Genomic DNA, 16,617 nt, shown 5'->3' on the forward strand with positions numbered 1-16,617 from the left:
ATTCTTCTTTTAATATCTAATTGTTATTCATAAAAGTTTTGTCTTAGAATATGGGAGATCTTAATAGTGTGGGAACACAACACATGCTTAAGCGTTCCTTACAAGGATTCAAAGTGGATATGCTTCTTAACTAAGAAAACAAAACAAAAAGAAAGCTTTTAATAAAGTAGTTGGTAAAATATGGCCTAATATGGAGTGTGAAGTGAAAAAATCCACTAGGGCATTGGGTGGTCTTGAATTTATTTGGAATAAGAAAAATATATCAGGTAGTCTCTTAAACTCATCCTATAACTCTATTTTATCTTGTTATGATATTTCTATAGGATATTCATGGAATTTGGTGAATATTTATTCTCCTAACAGTAAAGGTAAAATAAAATATTTCTACTCCTCTTTGTCTTTTTTATGGGTAATAAAAATAATATTAAATGGACTGTAGTGGTGGAATTTAACTCTCCTATCTACCCATTGGAGAAACTTGAAGTTTTTGAGAGTTATACAAAAAGTATGGCAGATCTAGAGGAGTTCATTCTCAAGTTAGGTCTTATTGATCTGGACCTTAAAGGGGCTCACTTCACCTAGACTAATTGAAGATATATAAATAAAATTATTCAAGTGAGGTTAGGTAGATCACCTTATATTCTAATTGGTGTGACTTAGACAACTTCCACTTAAAATCTACAATGAGGATATGATCAGGTCATAATGTTATTCTATTGGATTGGAAATTTGGCAGAGGGCTGATTATCCCTTTTAGATTTGACAACATGTGGATCTCTTACCCCCTCCTTCATGATCTCATAAGTTCCTAGTGTCTTACCCCATCTATGGCTTCTCCTATGATTAACCTATGCTAAAAATGAGAGTGGTAAAAGAAAAAGTCAAGAGATGGAACAAAACTCATATAGAAATATCTTTAAAAGAACAATAAAACTTGGTGCACAAAATGGAGGTAGAAGTAAAGATAGAAACTAATTATATAGACAAAGACCTAGGGAAAATGGAGCAAATCCTTAGGGAACAATGGTTAAAACTCACAAGACAAGAAGAGGTCTTTTGGAAGAAAAAGATAGAGTCCAATGGCTAAAAGAGGGAGATAGAAACATAAAGTTCTTTCATTAATCGACTTTGAAACATAGAAGTGGTAATAGAATTAGATCCGCCACTCTCCTTAATGTCTTTATTTTTAGTAAAGAAGATGATATTAATATTGAGATTATTAATTATTTTCTTCATAGAGGAAAAATTAACTAGGATATTAATGATTTTAATGATATCCTCAGCTGATGTGAGTCTTGGAGGAGGAAAATAATTCTCTAAAGGGTAAAGTTAGTTTTGAGAAAGTGAAAGGTGCGACTTTCTCCTTCCAGGCTTTCAAATTCTTAGTCCTAGATAGTTTTCCCACTCCCCCTTTCAATAATACGGGGACACTATTGGAGGTGATATCTTCAAAGTGGTATGTTGTTTCTTTATAATTGGTATCAGCTTAGATGATTAAGGTAAATTTTACACACGCACGCACGCATGCACACACACACACATACACACACACACACACACACACACACACACACACACACACACACACACACACACACACACACACACACACACACACACACACACACACACACACACACACACACACACACACACACACATATCTCATTCCCAAAAAGGAATACCCTTTCTCTATGGATGAATTTAGACTAATAATCTTGTTGCAGGAGCACCTGGGGTTTTAGGCTAAACCCAAACTATTTTGAATTTTAGTGACCTTAGCCCAAGTCACTAGACAATAAGCACTAGAAATGAGTCCTAGATGTTTTTGGAGTGTTTGAGAAGTAAATTGTATGTCAAAGTTGTAAAGGTATGTAAGAAGTTGTCAACTAGGAGTCAAATTGGGTCAATAGGTGAAGTGGACCTAAAATGTGTGAAATTGTGTAGAAGTGTGTAAGATAGTCTTAGATATGCTAATCTATTCAAAGTGCACTCATTTGGATGAAATATAAAGTATAAAGTGATCAAAATGCCAAAATTGCAAAAACTAACAATGATAATTTTGTAATGGTGTAATGACAACAATTGACAAGTTTTAACAATGAAGGTAAGAAGTAGTTGTGGGTTACTTTTGATAGTTGAGGCAAAATTTATGAATCTACTTAGCATTGGAAATCTAATACAAAAAGTGAGATGTTGAGAGGGGGCATGAATCAAGAATTATAAAAAAAATTAACACTTCAAACATGAAACATATTTGATGTCTACACATATACCACCATTTGAACATTAACCTCGTATCAATGTAATTTTGACATCATATCTAACTTCTAAATGCATGAATGAAAACTCATAAACACATAACACATTAACACACATATTTGGTAATGTAGAATGCCTCCAAGGTGAAGGAAAAAATATGGTGGGGATGACACCCACAAAATCTTCACTACTATAGCGATAAAGTTTTCCTATTAAGGCTGCAATATTTGGTCACTTTTGATGATCTACTCTATGAGAGGTTTGCCCTATTAAATTCTAAAATAACTCTTAAGTTCTACCTTAATTAAAGGATTTTACATCATAGTTAAGTGAGTACTCTATTAGGATATTTCCAAAAGCCTGTTAAAGCTACTTTGTTAAGAGATTCGATCCCAAAAACACCTATTAGAATGTTTAGTGCCTGATCATTTAGTTTTCATTACAATGGTGGTATCTAATCTCCTCTATGCAATGTATTATTATCTCTCTATGATTGATCTTCTATAATTTTTCTCAAAATCATTCACTACACTGCTCGGTCACTTATGTCTGGTTCTTCTCAGAAACTTTGCATTCACACTCTAATTGATCACACACTTGTGCACTCAAGTATATCTCTATGACTTAGGTATAAAACCCTCTATATATAGCTATTTGGTGAAGGTTATAGATCCAATCAATGATCTCTAGATTCAATCTTATTCCTCGTAATCCTTGCAATTTTTTGATTGGTGGATTGCCTCACATAGGGATTAATGATCCTTTTTTGGACACATAATAAGCTCCTTGACTACCTCCTTGATCTATAAAACATGATTCCATATTGATAAAAAATATTTTCATTGGATTATATGTCATTTCAAATAAATATGCAAAATTGTATTACTTGACACTTACATCATATTGGTGCTCAACATAAATTGCTCCCTACTATCCATCATCCTTAACTATGCTTGACATAGACTAGACTTTTCTTAGCCTCTACATCACTTGACAATAATTGGAGTACTTGGTGACCTTTGGCTTTCTCAGCAATAACTACTATTCGATACTTCACTTGAAATATACACAAGCCTTTAATAAATGGCTTGGTCTATATAAGATGGCTCAATCACAATGATGACCGAAAAATCCTACCTTGGAACTTGAAAATCCACATGATAATGAATAAACTTGATATATTTATTTTCATGGTTAGATAGAGCATTAAATATAATTACTTTGTATCCATTTCGTGGTTTAGATCTTTTGTTTTAATAGGTGTAATAAAAATATTTGGTCTGTGGGCTAAAAGACATCGAATGACCCTAGAATGAATTTCAATTGTGGAAACTATACGACCTATTGGAATTTACCAAGGTAAAAGCACAAACCTATGTCACCCTTTTACAAAGGAGAAGGCTAACAAAAGTATAATTGTTCACCTTCAATGACATAAAAATGGTATTATTATTTAGAATTTGAAAATGAAGTAAACTAATGAAATGTGTAGAAATGGATGAAGTTTAGGATTATAATTTTTGATAATTATTTGGAATAAGAAATGATATATTTTCCTATTTTTTAATGATAACTTTTTAGTTGTTGAAAAACACTCAAAATCAAGAATTTAGTTCCCACCACAAAACTACATGAAAATAAACTTATTTACCTTTGATCTTATATTATGTTATAGATAACATATGTAGCTACAACAATAAAAAATAAAAGTTTTCTTAAAACCTATATTTTCTCTTTTATAATTATTCGAACTTCAACTTATTCAAATCAATAGTTTTCATCTCCCACCTCATTTTTGAAAATACTTCTATTCCAACCAAAAGAAAACTTATAGATCCTAAAAGAGGACTCTCTCCTCTAGAATGACATATAATTTTTAATTTTTATTGATTTGATTTAATATTTTTTTCTTTCTCAAAATTGACATCTTCTTGAGTGTTAAAATATGTACTTGTAGAATTTTTTGATTACAAAATACTATATCTAATTAAAACACTATGAACCCTATATGTGAATATTCTTGAATTTGAGCTCTATAAAATGGTTTTTATAAGTTATTAAAAAAAATCATAAAAAATAGTAAGAGTTATTGAAATGTCAATTTTTTGAAATAATTGTATTTCTTTAGTAATTGGATACTAACTAGTGTAAAACATTCATTTAATAGACATTTCCACTTGGAAAAGTGTGAGACCTTATATAACTTAGCTAGAATAAATTTATTAAGATCATATGTTTGAACAAAATTGAGGTTTAGATAGAAATACTCAAATTCAATCATTTTGATAAGTCAACCTGAAAGGTGACACAACTTTGTACTTTTACCCACCAGGGTACTATATATATTTTACAACATATGGAGTTTGGGGTCATAATTTTTAAAGGCTTTCTATTTTTAAAACCAAGCCCTAGGAGACACAAGGTGTACTTGGCTAGGAGTCATGGAAGTTGCATAGAAAGAATGGAAGGCTTATAGAATTGACATGATCAATCCAAGATCATCGAAGTCTAGAGAGATGTGTAGAGGACCTATTTTTAAGAGGAGAAGGCATTCTGAGTCCATTCACAGGTTGTTTAGGACCCTTGAGTTCAATACAACACAAACGCATTTGAAACCCTTAAATTTAGGTCTATTTGTAGAAAGGAGGTTTATGGATAGTTTGAAACCCTAGAACCTTTTGAGTTCTCTAAAAAGGGTACAAGGAATAGTGATTGGTTTGGAGCCTTATTTGATCATTTTCATAGATATTTCTCAAAAAATCAATTACGAGGCCTAATTAGACCTTGAAAGGTACTAGCCCTAATTCTAAGGGTTTCAACAGATTGGTACTAGGCCTATAGTTCTTCCAAATTTTAGTATAGTTTTCTTTTTTCCCATCAACTCTGTTATTATCAAAGTTCTAAAGATTCCCCTATATATCTCATCTTGTTTAGCATCAAGGGATCTATAGTTGAGATTGATAAACTTAATACAATTAAATATCCACTTCTCCATCTGAAATTTGTGAGTAATAATATATTTGGCTATTTAGAGCACCCCAAAGTGTGGGTATACCTTTGTATCCCTTAGATCATCTTGGACAATAATTTGACATTAACTTCATCCATATCAAATGTCTTTAAAAAGGGAATGCATTTATATTTCCTTGTCTCTTCATAGCAATGTCATGTAGGAACATCTAGGGTGTAAGAGTAATCTCGCATCACCCAAAAATATTTCCTTTTTGTTTCTTGAATAAGGGTTGTCCCAGTGTACAGTTGTTGTTTATAGAAGCTTTCTATTTATTAAGTGAGTCATACAAGCTTGAAATGCTCTAATTTCAAAGATGGATGTTCATCTTGGATATATCAACTCGCCAATTGAGTCTTAGTGCCATATCATGAGTATTTGTAAAGTTATTGAATATTTTTTGTGTGCACTTTTGGTACAAAACTCTAGTCTCAATTTTGAAGGCCTAGAGGTCTCAAATGGGATCCAAAGTGGGTTTTGACTAGCTCTTACATAAGTTAGGCCTTGTAGATCACAAGATGAGGATTATAGAATGGGGTTATAATAGCCAATCAAAGAAATAGTTCAAATTTTCTTCCAAATTTTGGCCAACCAAAATTTCTAAAATAAATTTCAAAGGTGTATCATCTTGAGTCTATATATATATAGGTTGGTTGACATCAAGGGTTAAGGTTTGATGTCTAGAAACTTCCTAGGCAACATAAAGTTATCTATACAAGAAAGATCCACATATTATATAGTCCACAACTCTAGGATATAGTTTGCAGATATATGTTACAAATTATTTTAAGGAAGGTTCCCATGTGGGTTTGCATATTGTATTTTAAAATTCTATAATTCTATATTTGTGGTGATAATAAGAAGCCCATTTTTGTTCTTGTAAATTGTTGTTATTTCTTTGTTGGCTCATAGAACTCCTTCTCAATCACATGATTACGTGACATGGAGACATCGTGATAAATAGAAGTTGCATACTTGACCAACACTAGAGCTTCTTGCTCTCTTTGTCAACTAATAGGATTAACCACAGATAGAAATAATAGTTACATGCAAATATAACCAATATTATAAAATAATAAATCACATAAAAGAGAAAAAAAGATATTAGGACTTAATGTGGTTCACCCAATCCTTGGGCTATGTCCACCAACAATAAGTCCAATCTTATTATTATTCAATGATTACAATCTGCAATCCCTTATAGCTCAATATCACCACAAGAAGCTACAATCTCATCATACATTATGAAAACCCAAACCCAAAGCCATTTTATACAAGCTTTTGTCACTTACAAAATTAGGTCTCGAATAGGTCATCTAGTACAAAATAGTAGTGACTGTCTTTTACAATATAGGACCATTTTTAGCTTTGGGGGCACTGTCCCCAATAACCCCTGTGGGGGAGTTGACCCTCAACCCCGCCCTATATTGTAAAAGGAAGCGCACATGGAGCACTACCCCAAGACCCTACAAGGGGTGCTACCCCTTGACCTCATCTTGGGGGGCTGCCCACAAATCCCCATAGAAATAATCTGGGGGAAATTGTGCTGAATAAATCTCCAAGTCCAATTAGGGTCCGCATCACAATGATCTCCCACTTGGAGACTAATCAGAATCCACAACAATAACCTCTCACTTGGAGACTGATCAGACTCCACAACAACCTACCACTTGGAAAGTGATCATAGTACTACTAAACCTATAGCTCCCATAGGAATATCAAATCACCCTATACTCTATTTTTCTTTTATTCTATTTAGTCTAGAAGACCAACTTAAGTTGAAGATGAGTTTAGCTTCTCCATAGTTACTGCCTTGCTAAAAATATCTATTGTATTATCATTTATATTTATCTTATCCATCTTTAACTATCTATCATCCAAAACTGATCGAATGAAATGATAAAGCAATTGTATGTGTTTTTATCTTTGAATGTTGAGAAGAATTCTTTACAAGATGAATGACACTCTAGCTATCTATGAACAAATAATTATCCTAATGTGTGTGCCCCAATTCTTCCATGAAGAATTAAAGCCATATCATCTTCTTGGCTACCTCTGTAGTAGCAACACAGTCTTACTCTTTAGTGGATAAATCATTCACCTTCTGTAATCTAGAAACCCAACTCACCGTTGGCCAACCAACAGTAAATACATAACTTGTAGTACTTCATCAGATATCAATATCACCTACCAAATCTCAATCAACATAGCCTTGTAAATCAGTAGTAGAGACCCCAAAATGTAAACACTTTATGAATGTTCCTCTCAAATATCTGAGAATCTATTTGATTACATTCCAATGTTCAATCTTTGGATGACTCGTATACTTGCTAAGAACTCCTAGTGTATGTGCAATATTTGGCCTAGTACATACCATGACATACAATAAGCTCCCTAAAACTAAAGCATAGGGTACCTTAGACATTTTTTCCTCCTCTTCTTGTGTATTCAAACACATCTCCTTTGTCAATTTTAAATTACCAGGTAAAGGTGTACTAACATCTTTAGCATTCTCCATAGAGAAATGTTGCAATGCCTTCACAATGTAACCAGTTTGAGATAAAGTCAATTTCCTATTTTTCCTATCTCTTCAAATCTTCATACCAAGGATTTATTTTGTTGCCCCCAAATCCTTCATAGAAAATGAATGTGCTAACTACTATTCTATCCCCTTAATATGATCCATGTTATACCTAGCTACAAACATATCATTAACATATAAACACTATGTTCTTATGAACATTAAAAAAAAAAAAAAACCTTTATCCTATTTTTTAAAACAATGAAAAAAAAGGCCATGTGACACTAAAAAATGTGATCAAATGACTTCCTACTGTAAATCTAAAAATGTCAAATTGTCCCACTCGGAGAAAGCTTTCCAATGACTATAATTTTAATAGGTATTATATTCATTAAGACTTTCAAATATGAGTTTAACTTGTTATAGGTTGATTAATGATTGAACATTGATTGAATTTGACACTTTGGGAAAATTTGTAAATTAGGTCATTTTTTTTTGAAAAATATCTAAGGAATAGATTATTGAGTTAGATTTTTATTGAAAAAAGAAAATTTTATTTATGATATATTGAGTTCAAGGTATGCTTGTCAAAATAAATGTATCTCTAAATTATGATTGATGTCACTTCAAAACTTCATAAAATATTCAATATTTAGCCAAATTGAATAAAAAAAAATTAATCCTCTAGACATTGATGTTACAAATCCAACACCAAAATAATTACCTCATTATCATTTGTCAAAAAACAGTTTTGCTTGTCAAGATGACTGTTGCTATTTAAAAATATTAATTTTTCATATTTACCAATTTTCGGGGGGGGAAAGAAAAATTTGACTTAAATAATTCAATTTTTTTTTTTTTAAATATGGTTACAAAGTACTAGAAATCACTAGTTTATGTCATCTTCAAATTCTTAACAGTTTTAGAGATATAGTCACTCAAATGTGAGGCTTGTTTCAGAAATGTTGATTTTAGTGTCACAATTGGTCAAAAAGTGGCACCCACTATTGTGGGCTCAATAAGTAGGATATATTTTTCCATGGCAAGTCAAATTATGATATTGCTATTAGGATTTAGCTATGTTGTTTTTTTATTCAAACTCATTAACTCATGTTTCATAAGTAGATATTCACATGAATCTATCTCTCATGACAATAAGTAAAAAACTTCACACTCATTAGATCTAGGTGATTCTCACAAAGGTGAAGCACAAGGACTTCTTGGCAGGGCACATATCCTAGTACAACTCCAACTTGAGCATGCTTTACTATAAAGTTTCCTCTATGGTTAAACCCACTCTGCTTGCAACCTTATTTGCAAAACTTTCACCAAGTGTTGTGCTTTATGAACCATTCATTAGAAATCCCCTTAAGCTCATCAATTGATAAGTAAGAGATATTTTTCCATAGTGAGTCAAATTGTGATATAGCTATAAGGATCTAACTATGTAATTTTTTTGAGTCAAACTCATTGACTCATATTTCATGAGTAGTGATTCACATGAATCCATCTCTCACAACAATAAATGGAACACTTAGCACTCATCAGATCTAGATAATTCTCACAAAGATGATGCTCACATAGTTTTTTTGAATTTCACTATAAAAAAAAACTACATAGTTAAATCTTGATAGCAATAGCAGAATTTGACTTGTTGTGCCCACCTGATTCCTGGTCCCTTGGGAGTTGATATAGTAGAAAGAAATAGAGAAAGTAACATTTCTGCAATCATAGATAAGAGATTATTTGATGGATCTAATAATTAGGCTAAGTGCTTAGCAACAATAAGAGAAGCCATGTTGGATATGCAGTTGGTTGCTTGAAGAGTTCATCTTGAACTTTGTTGGACGAAGAGAAATCATTTTAGGTTACTTAAGTACCAAGGGAGGCTAATGCCTTAGTTGATAAATTATCAAATGTGGGAGTAATGTTGTTGTTAAATGAAACTTTCAAAAAAATTGAAGGCTTTAGGAAATTGAACCTACATAATAAGATTTTCTTTAGTGAGAAGAAATAGTGGACAAGGGTCATATGATAAATTTTATAATGTTTTTAGTGGTAGGTGGTCCATATAGACTACAAGGAGCTAACATGTGTGAATTTCTCCAACAAGTTTAGAAATGATGGTGATGTATTTGAAACTCATTTCTTTCTAGAGCCTTCAATGATGTCTTTAATTGGGATCCTCACCCCAATTTTTCCAAAGTGTGGTCAAAATTAAATAGTGTTGTGAAAGGTGTAGGCTCTGGTGTTCATCGGGTGTGTAGAATGGAATCCAATTTCTCATTACAAACTCCTAACAAAATTATAGCCTTTGAAGGGTTGGTCATAGTAAAGAGTCTTGGCAATGTGGCAATGTGTTCAAACTTGATTAGGAGGACTTTTGGAAGTCTGTCTATTTCATTTCTGGGGAAGAACATTAGTAGCACAATTGACACCCTTAGTTGAATTTGGATATTTCCTCCCTCATTCTAGCATTGGCTTTGATATTTAGAGAGTAGAAGGTGGAGGTCTTATGAGCGGCTAGTCTAGGGTGAGTGGACGGTATCCCCAATTTCACCCATGAGAAAGTTGTCAGTTGGTTTCAATAATTGTGCAAAAATTTCCATACATTTCATCACTAGGTTTATAATTTAAAAAATATATTGAGTTAAATTATTATGATAAATTAATTTTATAATTTTTATTGTAGATGTGATATCAACTTATCAATCAATAATTTAACTTGTTATTTGACCTATTTTAATGTTAACAATAATTATTTGATTAGGATAGTACAAAGGGGAAAACAACTCATGCTTTTTTTGTTTATTTTATTTATACTATTTATCTTAAATTATTTTATTATTTATTTTAGTATTGTTTGATTTATTTAAATCAACTCTTATAAACAATAAATATATATTAATAATTTAATTTTTGTGAATAATTGTAAATAAAAATAAAAATAAAAGCTACATAAATTCAAATAGTTATTTGAATTATAAGCAATTAAAATGAAAATATTTCCTATAGTAAATAAATTTTAGACAATAGAGATTCCATCTACTAAATATGTTAAAATAAAGATCTTTTAAATAAAAATGCTATAGCAGATAGAAAATTAAGAAATACTTATCAATGATATTATTGACAATTTATTTTTTAAATATTATTTCTTAAAAACAACAGTTTGTTTTATAATAATAAAATCTAAGATATAATTGACTCATGAATATAATTGATACTACTAATATCTAATATTTTCTTTATAGAAAAGTCTAAGATATAAACAACTCTAAGCATTATATATACCAAATAGGAATTCAAAAATATATATTATTAATGACTTCAGAAGTAAATGTAGCATTCAAATTCAAAATTAAATTTTAACATATCTACTAATATTAGAATACCTTCAACTCTTTATTAACATCCAGAGTATAAATAAACAAACCAGATTACCATAATTTGCATACCAAAGACTATTTGCAACTACTACTTCACATAATAAACTCCGTATGCTATTTTCCTTCTCTATCACTTCACTTCGAAATAAAATTTACAGGACTGTTTTCTAATTAAGTTATAGGAAATTAGGTTCAATTATCCACATAATTTCATAATTAATCTATCAACGATGTCTCCATCAGAGTTCCATTATGACACCACTCGCTCTGAGAACGAGATACCAAAACGAAACAGCAGCAACAATACCACTTAAGATGAGAATGACATCTGGACGCCCTTCAATATTTCTTATATTCGTTTGTTTCAATTTGCCCCGTTCGTTCAAGTGCTTTTGATAAGATGCACAGAAATGGATCTGGTCATTGCTCTTCCTGCAACCCAGAGCTCTCTCAAGAATAAGCAGACTGTTTTTCCCGTTAACCCAACTTCCCATCGTGTCTTCCAACCGCATGCTGAGCTCCGTGATATTCAAACTCTCCGAGAGTCTACACTTGACAACAAGGACACACAGTGCAGAATCACAAGGCAGTATGTTGTGAGCAGAAAGAATGGAGCCAAAGCATATGGCGAACTCCGTATGAGAAGCCCAATGACTCTTTTCAGACAGATGGCTCCAGCTCGAAAGATTAGCTGCTCGTCCCGTTCTCTTGTTCACCATAATCCAGCTTAACCTAATATCTTCTCTCAACTGCCTCACGAAATTCCAATCCTTCTTCACATTCTCAGCTGTGTCAATCTTTGGCAGCTCGTCTCCAAAGGTCTGATCTTCGTCTTCAACGTCATAATAGTTAATGATCTCCATTTTGAAGGGGCAGTTAGAGAACCAAGTGTCAAATTCCTCTTCAGCACAGGGAATGCCCCAAACAACTTTAGAATAGATGGTCTTATTCTTGTACGTTATATCTACAAGTGACACGAAATCAGAGGGAAGAGAATCACAAACCTTCTTCATCTTATTCCTCTCGTGGGAAGACTCATCATATGCAATGACCGGAAAACAGCTTGCATAGAAATTTCTGAAGCCACCGAGTGAAGAAGAAATGAATTTCTTGACATCTGAGTCCTCAGTGGAAGGCCAGAGAGAAGAACATTTCTCTTCCCATAACGTCTCCTCTCTTGCAATGGACCAAAACTGTGAGGAAACACAGCTAGCACTTGCAAGTGTTATGCCATCCACACGGCCTAAGATATCTGTGATAATATCACCGCTCAAACTCATCATGTCTTTTAAAAATGCACAAACTATAGAATCCTGTACTTAGTGTATAAAAACAAGAGGTCGAGAGGTTTCACAAGAGGCGGTTGTGGATCTCTTTTTATACAATAAGCTCGCAAGTTTTGAAACTACAACCAAGCGAAGTTTCCAAAGATGTGATAATTGATTTGTTTCATTATATTCTGTTGGTGAGCTTGGGTCATTCCTTGCAGATCAGTCTCTTTCAAATTGTCTTTCACGGATCGTTCATACCGAATAGAATGAGAACAGTTGTATGGAGGACGTATTTAAGTCTAAGTCATACCTACAGACCTAAGGTTACAGGTTCCATTCCGAGGCGTACGCGAAGCTCTTTGCTGAATGTGGTTAAATTTAATTGCAACACGCTTCGGGCTGCCTTGCCTTTGTGTATTGAAGCAATGATTAGAACAATTCCCAGATTGACCAAATAATAAATAACAAAGTTGCCACATTGGCCATTAATAAAGATATTGGGTTGGAAGAAAAATGATATTTACAATTTACTTTTAAGGCAAGGACACGCAACGTTTCGATCTCATTGTCTGGCTCATACATTCTCCACGAGAGATATGTAGAGAGCATGTCGGCACCAGTAATAGAAATGAAGTAGGTAATAAATATGAAATAATGCGTGAAGAAAGAAACTAATGGTGACATTCAACCTGAATATTAGAGTACCTGTGAATAGCTAGCTACATTTTAATCTCGGAAGGTGGAAACCAATCCTGTCATTCACTCAAATATTAGATTTTAGTTCGATAGCTTCACGTCCCACTTGTAGACATGCTTTGTTGATTGCTTGTGTGGCGGTTGAGTCTATCTTGTCTGGTCAACCCTTTTGGTTTAAACAATGATTAAGGGGACAACCCTTTTGATTTAAACAATGATTAAGGAATATTTAAGATATTTTTACTTTTTTGTAATTTAATGCATTAATTAAGATGATCTGATGATTAAGTTGATGCAAAGATGTTATGAGATGTTACATTTCATTTTTTAGGATGTTATGTTATGTTATTTATGATTACGTTTAATGTTGTATTAATCATATCATCTAGATTATTATTGACTCGTTGCTTGTTGCGAGTGTCCGAGTGTTGTAGGATCGATGAGACAAGAGTGTGGTTGAGGTAGAGAGGGTTAGCCTCTTGGAAGGGTATGCATTGGATGATCTTGCGGCTACACCCACACACCACTTAAATATTAGATGGTTAATTAATCTGAATTTGAGTTTTATCCCTAACCTTTTCCGAGTGATCTAAGTGCGAATATAAATAATATTGATTATGGTTTAAATAGAAAATTTAAAAGTAAAAGTATATCTCCTTTTTATGCTAAGTTAATGTCGCATTTGTGTATATATGTATACTTGAACCTTGTTGGCTTGTTAACTATTTATTTAAAAATGTTTCGAATTAGCTTTAAAATGAAACTCTTAGACTCCATATACTCATTGGATATAATGTTTCCTAACCCAAAAAGAAAGAAAAATAATTCAATGATTCTCATCATGCGTTATTTTCTTATAGCTCTTTACACAACTAAAAGGGGGAAATTAAAGATTAGGTCAATTATTTTTATGGTGGCAAAAAGGTTTCGTTTATAAAATCAATGAGAGAAGGGCATGGGGAGGTATTGACGGCTATAGAGGTCAGAGAAGGGTAGTGGAAAAATAGTGCAAGCCCGAGCTCTTTTCTAAAATTTTTTAAGTTCTAGCATTTGCGGATAGTATTGTGATTACTTGGGGGTTTGGGTGAAGATTTGTAGTAATATTTATTTGTTCAATCCTGTTATGATCAATTACCGGAATGAATGAATTTATGGATTCGTCAATAAACATGTTATCAGACATTGTAGCCGAAAATTATTTCTTTTAAACTCTACTGTTTGGTTTAGTTGTGAAAAATGGTAAGAATGTAGACATTACCTTTAATTTTTCTTGCACTTATAAATATCTCGGTGCAACACGATAGTGAGGGAACATGACTAAAACCTCAAGACATGGCTGTAAGTAGATACAGGGCCAAAATATCAATATTTCTTGGTTAACATTGAGCTTCTCCTCATTTGGGTATTTATTGTCTTCCAGTTCAACTATGTGACATCCCCATTGCACATCTCTCTCTCTCTGAGATACATTGCATGACCCTTCCAATGTTGCACAAGAAACCCTTCTCAGTATTATGGGTGTCAACTATCTAAGTGTTTTCTATTTGGAGATTAGTTTTATTGATTCTCCTTCCTTAAACCCAAGAATTTGAATTAGCTTGTATACCCTGTTCTTGCTGTGAGAAGATGTATCTTATGACTAAAGTTATCTTCTATAAACCGCCAACAAGGCCTAGGAGAGACTCTACTATTAGAAATTATTGCTCAATATTATCTTGATTGTGAAGTCATAGATATCATTGGTTGGAGCCAAAACCCTATTCTGAATTGTTTCAGTCAAAACTGACTCCATTAGATATAAACATATAGATATAATAAAGAAATTGTGTAATGAATTAGGCAGTAAAGTTTGAAATAGAATTTGTTGTGTTCAAATTGTGCATTGTTGTGATCAAATCAAACATAGTATATATTTTAACTTGTTCTCTATTACCTAAGGGTTCATTTGGTTGCTGGAATATGATGGGAATGGTCATTGAGAATTAGAATATATTTTTGAATTCTTTGTTTGGTGCATAGAATGGGAATGGGGAATAGGAATATGTATTTCCATTTTAGCCCAAAATGAGCATAAGTCCATTCCCAAAAATATCAGTTATTGGAATGGAGAATAGGATTACTTATTTTTTGGCTAGAGGATTCTTCATCAATTTCATCAACACAAAATGGATGGAACAAAAAATTAAGAACAAGAATAATGACATGATCTATGAGAGATTGACCCTGATACTCTACAATGGGAATTGATTCCACTAGAAGATTAGAACTGTCGAATGCCTTTGGTAGAAGCCCAATGTCAAGCCCTTCTTCCTCTTCCTCCTTCACTAGCATCCCCAGCTCTCCCTTGCCCTTCCCCACTCTCTTCCTCCTCCCGCAACATCCCCTCTTATCCTTTGCTTTCACGGGATCAAACTCGTATAGGGAAATCCGTCTGAACATTCATCTTGTTCCCACATAAACAGGCCCTTGCAATCTATCCAGAGTCCTCATGTTCACATAAAAAAAAAAAATGTTGTGGTTGGCATAAATTTGATGGATTTCATATAGGCGTGAAAGAATTAGTAAATCCCTTTAAAATTTGAAACAAATTCCATACAATGCAATTTTTTTAGAAAAGCCCTAAAAATATTGATTGCAAGAAGTGGTAAAGAGAAGCCATCGATCTGGAGGAGCTGTTGCTCACTAATTTGTTGAGTATTAAAGAAGAAATTTGTGTAACATTGCAGCAAAGAGAAGTCAGAGAAGCCATTGCCTACCTGACGGATTTACAGAATAAACAGAAGGATTGTCAAACAAATTCTCAAATAGATTTTAGGTGAACCAAATAGGAATGGGATTGTCATTTTCCATTCCCATTCCCTACTCTGACTCCCATTCCTATTTCCTATTCTAATTTCCTATTCCTATGCTTGTCACCAAACAGGCCCTAAACTACATCCTGTAAAGTGACATTATACCATATCCAGGGTGGTTACCTATGTATCAAAGAATGGGCCTTGTTTTGATCTTAACAAGATGCTCATAGGCCCAGTTCTGTTCTATTTTTCTTTTTCTCAAACCACTATAAGTTCTTGAAATATCAAAATGACCTTGTATAAAGGAACCTGTTCAATATAGAGAACTAATGCTTGCTGAAACCCTTTCATACATCTTACTATTTTTTATTTTATTTTCTTGATTGTACATTCTAAAAAATAGAACTTTTTTGTCATGCATTAAAAGATATGAATAGTTAAGTGTCTTAATTCTCTTGGATTCATACTACTTTTATATTTAGAAAGTTGATCCGGTCTCATTTAGGATTAGAAATTTGAATGATAAACTTTTACATTTTCCTTGTTCTCAAGTAAAATTACCTTGGGGAAATCTACGTGTTATGTATGATCAACATGAATGTGCACTCAAACTTTTAAAGTTGTAGGGACTTTGACTTTTAGAATTATGTCACTATCACTTAATGGTTGAATT

At 32.9% G+C, this 16,617-nt stretch overlaps 1 protein-coding gene across 1 annotated transcript; it reads right to left on the reverse strand.

Moving 5' to 3' along the window:
- Positions 1 to 11,174: 11,174 nt before the first annotated feature.
- On the reverse strand, positions 11,175 to 12,566 carry LOC149531338 (F-box protein At2g27310-like). Its single transcript, XM_089809734.1, has one exon. The coding sequence runs from the start codon at positions 12,463 to 12,465 to the stop codon at positions 11,422 to 11,424; it is 1,044 nt and encodes a 347-aa protein (XP_089665860.1). The 5' UTR covers positions 12,466 to 12,566; the 3' UTR covers positions 11,175 to 11,421.
- Positions 12,567 to 16,617: the final 4,051 nt, after the last annotated feature.

Source organism: Cupressus sempervirens, chromosome 11 (assembly GCF_028749045.1).
Source record: "Cupressus sempervirens isolate cs-2001-9-10 chromosome 11, ASM2874904v1, whole genome shotgun sequence".
Taxonomy (NCBI): Eukaryota; Viridiplantae; Streptophyta; class Pinopsida; order Cupressales; family Cupressaceae; genus Cupressus; species Cupressus sempervirens.

Bases quoted from the DNA above. Each gene is read 5' to 3' on its own strand.
- LOC149531338 (XM_089809734.1), bottom strand. From the start codon at position 12,465: ATGATGAGTTTGAGCGGTGATATTATCACAGATATCTTAGGCCGTGTG.